We start from the raw sequence: 5000 nt of genomic DNA on the forward strand, positions 1-5000 counted from the left end.
GACCTTGGCAAATCGTTTTTCTCTTTCCTTCTCTTTCAGGGCGAGGAAACGGTTTGAAAATACGTTTTTTGATTTGCTTGTTTGTGTGTTTCTCCGTCATAGAATGTTATAGGTTTTGGATTTCTCCTGCATCAAGGTCGAGCAGTTATCATGACAGCTGAAGTATAGGGAAGGGGATAAGAACAAAATGAAAAATGAACCCGAAAACATACCTTTATGGAGTCACTGCTCGCTCGCTTGCGCTGTATCTCTCCCTCTCTCTCTCTCTCTCTCTCTCTCTCTCTCTCTCTCTCTCTCTCTCTCTCTCTCTCTCTCTCTCTCTCTCTCTCTCTCTCTCTCTCTCTCTCTTTCTCTCTCTCTCTCTCTCTCTCTCTCTCTCTCTCACTTACTCTCTCTCTTTCTCTGTCTGTCTGTCTGTCTCTCTCTCTCTCTCTCTCTCTCACACACACACACACACACACACAAAACGAAATGACTTAAAATGTAACTATGACTCAGTCATTATGCCGTTACGAAGCAGAGTTAAGACATGTTATTTTTCCAAATACAATGGAATGGCTTGAGAATCCACATTAGTTCTTTGTACCCCACGCCCGTTGGCCTGAAAGGGTGTTGCATCACACTCAGCAATTTCAGCTTCCAGGAAATGTGCAGTCGGTACTACTTAGGCTTATTTCAGGAAGAGATCTAGCCAAAACAATTCAACTTTAGTGGTGATAATCGTAGGATGACCTTTCTTTCTGCTGCACTTTTTTCTACGTGGATTCGCCAATCATTACCTTTTCTGGATAATCTTTAGGGCGTTATCAATTCCACTCTAAAAGTGATGCAACGATAACACCGATTCATTTCATGTGACTAGTGTTTCCCCACACCTCATACGTCAGGCAACGAGGTTCTGCTTTCCTTTACCATTTTACAATTCTCCATCAATTTATCTCTTCTTTCTTACCATTTTATTAATTTCTTTCAAAAATCAAATCTGATAATCATTTTGATAGTTATAGCACCTCCTTAGCTTTAGAGATACTGAAGATCTAAACATCAAGTTAAATGTTCCGTACAACAACCTAAACTAACGCTGCCTAAGACGGGGCGGACTGTTCAGTCTTCGGGTATATAAGATGGACGAATCATTTTCTCTGGACAGAAGTCACAGAAATATTACACACTCCCTTCTATAGTATACAAGTAAGAGGTTGTTTAATCTAAACCTTGTTAACATTATGTTGAGTTAGTATAAGAGCAGCTCTTTAGAATTTCATCACTGTAATTATCATTAATGTTATCTGGTTATAATTTACCAGGATCCTCATGTCTCTGTTGTTTGTATTTATTTACTGTTGTTTTATTGATTAACGATATCTTTTATTTGGCATCTAAACCGTTTTTAAACGATTCTATTGTTTAAGTTCTTTTGTTAATGTGTTCCAAATAATCGTAAACATTTCATAAGTTGTCATTTTAGTGCTAAAGTTATGTTGCTGTTATTACTATTATCATCCAAAGTGGGTAGGAATACGCCCGTAGCTTTAAACCCATTGAAATTGCTATCGATGGACTACTACCGCCAAATATAGTCGTAAAAACAGAGTCAAGTAAGTCCCATACGAAGGCCCAGGAATTCCTCGTCTCGCGCACCTGCTTTCGTGGACACAGCGAGCGGGAGAAAGATACTCGCCCCGCGGTACCGCCGCTCGAGCCCGCCTGTGTGTCTGTCAACAACTTAATATCGCCAAGCCGCACGTCTAGACACAGGAAAACCCACGGAAATGTGATTGTCTAATCTTCTTTGGATTAATAGTACTTCGGGGAGACCGGCGCGGCATAAGTGCCAGTGTCATGTTACATCGGTGATTAGACGCGCGACAACCTTGGATAATTCGTGGTTCCCGGATCGCTGTTTATGTCGTTTGTCGATCGTATTAAGGCCGTTTCTGTCATCTTCCTTCTTTCGTGAGGTCAACCCTTGCTTGATAAGGGAGGTTTGGGACCACTCAGGGAGACGTCCGCTGGTGGCGACGTGAACAGCGAAAGCGCCCCTGATGCCATGGCGTCAAAGGGCGCTGCGGGGTCGGCCGATTCGCTGTTCATGGAGTCCACGCCCTGCCTCACGTATGTATACCTCGTCGCACCCACAGCTAGGTATACTGAGCACCCGGCTGAGGGATCTACGGTGACCTGACCTGTTTTCCCTGACGATGTCGCCGATAGTTTTCCCTGACTCAGTGGCGATCTTAATTGCATATCCCACGATTATCATTTAGGTGTGAGTGTTTGTGTGTATATAAGATACATAATCCCAGGAATTGTCTGTATAAAATATCGCTATCATGCTCTGCTATGAGCAAATAGGTAAATTCCATGACGTCTCATAAGGCGTCTGGTTAGATATTCTGTTGTGGTCGTTGTAGTGTGTATGTATCATCACCGTGCCTGTCTTATATATATATATATATATTATATATATGTGTTTATGGAATATATATATATATAATTATATATATATATATAATATATAATATATTTTATATATATTATGCAAATATGACTAATATGTCTGTGGATATACATAGTATTTGTATGCATAATGTATCATATAAATATTATATATATATATTTATATGATTATTATTATATGGTATATATATATAAGTATATATATATGTAAGAGTATGTATGTATGAAAGAACACTTTTAATTTAAATACAACAATTTTTACATTACACCGTTTACGACCCCGCGCCGTAGACTCGTCGTAAGAGAGTACGTGATACAGGTGAGTCGGGATGGCTATTGTCTCTAAAAGACCCAAGAGATATGCATGGCCATTGCCATTTGATATTTGCTCTTCGCTAAGCGCAGTTCTTAGCAATAGAAGTGTTAGCGAAGTTTAACAGTACGGCGCGCTCGGCAAAATTATTCACAACAATTCACAATCCGAGGTTATATATAATTGTCTTATATTTATAATATATTTTCTACACTATTCTCTACCTTCTTTCTCACATATATACCTGATTAACCTACTGAATTGTGACTTGAAATTGCCGGGTCCGTTGAGGCTGCGAGCGAAATCGGGTGCCGTCAGTAAAGGTTAGTAAAGGTGGGGTGCGTCGGGGAATTTGGGGCGGTGTGGAAAAAAAGGGGTAGGGTGTTATGGTAAAAATGGAATAAAAAAAAAAAAAATAAATAAAAATAAATAAATAGGTTAAAAAATAACATGTAGGAAAATGTGTCGGTGTAGGGCGTAGGATAAAATGTCCTATACCCTACACTCGACACCCGTTCATTTTTACCCGACGCCCACACCCCACAGGTTCTTTACTACGGCCTTAGGATCATCACTCGGGCCTTAGGATGGCGCGGGTTCGAGCCCCGGTCAGGGAGGTAAAATTTGTATATGTATATATGTAATATATATGTATATATATACATATATATACATATTTTATGTATATATACATGTGTGTACATGCACGCATATATATATACACATTTGTGTATGTATACATATATATACACATATATATATATATATATATATACATGTATATATATATATAATGATAGTGAAGCACCTATGGGTTTCATAGAGCCAATGGGCAATCTATTAGTATACATTTGTGTCTGTGGGCATCAGAAACTTTAATCCTGCATAACATTGCAGGAAGACATGATCACGTGGGCGCTGCTTGCGGTCCTGCTGGTGTCGGCGCTGCTGTATTCCCGATGGCGCCACAGCTACTGGTCCTCAAGGGGCGTGCCGACGGCGCCCGGATCGATCCCCTTCTTAGGACACACACTCAAGCTCCTCAACCGGAAGAAATACCGATGGCTGATCATCGACGAGGTGAGTTTTACTCGCAAACTTGCTCTTAGCTGAGGTACGTATTGTCCGGTAGTCTTTCGCATCAAACAAGCCACTGGAAATGGGACAGAATTGCACTTGGAACAGCTTGATACCTGTAATGTATTCCCTGTTAGACTAGAAGGCTCTTGCAGGGTGAAAGGCCGAGTTGCATTTTTCTTTTTCTTTTTTTTTACTTTCTTTTTCAACATCAATACCTAGGTGTCAATAAACGAGCCTGACTCAAATATACACAAAATGCAGGATCATTAGATACACAGCAAGGTAGAGAAAACACGACACCGATCAGAAAGCCCTGAATGGTTCTTATGCAATCCACTATTTATAAACGTCCCTTGAAACTTGATCCTAAGTTAAGGATATGGTTTTCGGATCCAACCAGGTCTTGTTTCTGGATATCTGAATCAATGCATACTTCTAAGACTAACAGAAGTCCACTCTAATGACACTGTTTCATATCTGTTTCAGATGTACAGGGATCATGGAGGCTCATTGTTCTGTGGCCTGTATGATATACACAATCCGAATCTCATGGTTGGTGATCCTGATTTAGTGAAGGCTGTTCTCATCAAGGATTTTGACCATTTTGCTGACCGGCGGAGTTTTAAAGCAACTAATCCTAAGGATAAGGTTTTCAATGAAATGTTAACTAGTGCCACAGGCGATCACTGGAAGGGCATCCGATCAGTTCTATCTACGAGTTTCACATCAGGAAGGATGAAGGGGATGTTTCCCTTAGTGGAAGCTAAGGCTGAAGGTCTGGTTGATTACTTCCACAGACAACTGGAAAAAGACCCAGTGATACGCATGAAGGAAAGCTTTGGCATGTACACGATGGAGGTTATATCGTCGTGTGCCTTTGGCCTGGAGACAAATTCATTTGAGGAGAATGGCATTTTCCCCCAAAAAGCCATGGAAATGTTTAAAATCAGCCCATTTAGGATGGCGAAATTTTTACTTTTTCTGACTGTCCCCAAGCTTGCAAAACTTCTAAATGTACAAATCTCTCATGAAAACACTGAATTTTTCACTGATGTTGTGATTGAGACAATGAAGCAGAGAAAGACAGGAGGAAAGCGAGGAGACTTCTTAGACATTATGTTGGAGACTAGAGAAGATCAGGATGAAA

At 40.4% G+C, this 5000-nt stretch overlaps 2 protein-coding genes across 3 annotated transcripts in view; both read left to right on the top strand.

Moving 5' to 3' along the window:
• The window catches only part of LOC147471073 (cytochrome P450 3A41-like), a 26293-nt gene that overhangs the window by 7282 nt on the left and 14011 nt on the right, over positions 1–5000 (top strand). The gene's annotated exons all lie outside the window — the stretch shown is intronic.
• The window catches only part of LOC122267183 (cytochrome P450 9e2), a 13973-nt gene that overhangs the window by 7264 nt on the left and 1709 nt on the right, over positions 1–5000 (top strand). Inside the window, exons 1-3 of one of the 2 annotated variants that reach the window (XM_043037203.2) lie at positions 1065–1191; positions 3671–3853; positions 4340–5000. The exon at positions 4340–5000 is cut by the window's right edge and continues 27 nt beyond it. In XM_043037203.2, coding sequence (XP_042893137.2) covers positions 3677–3853; positions 4340–5000 — 838 coding nt within the window. In that variant the 5' untranslated portion in view covers positions 1065–1191; positions 3671–3676. Of the gene's footprint in view, positions 1–1064; positions 1192–3670; positions 3854–4339 lie in introns of those variants that run through there. The other variant, XM_086540515.1, reaches the window with a different exon arrangement.

The sequence above is a fragment of the Penaeus japonicus genome, unplaced genomic scaffold (assembly GCF_977035675.1).
Source record: "Penaeus japonicus unplaced genomic scaffold, GWHDUDI00000001_assembly GWHDUDI00000010, whole genome shotgun sequence".
Classification (NCBI taxonomy): Eukaryota; Metazoa; Arthropoda; class Malacostraca; order Decapoda; family Penaeidae; genus Penaeus; species Penaeus japonicus.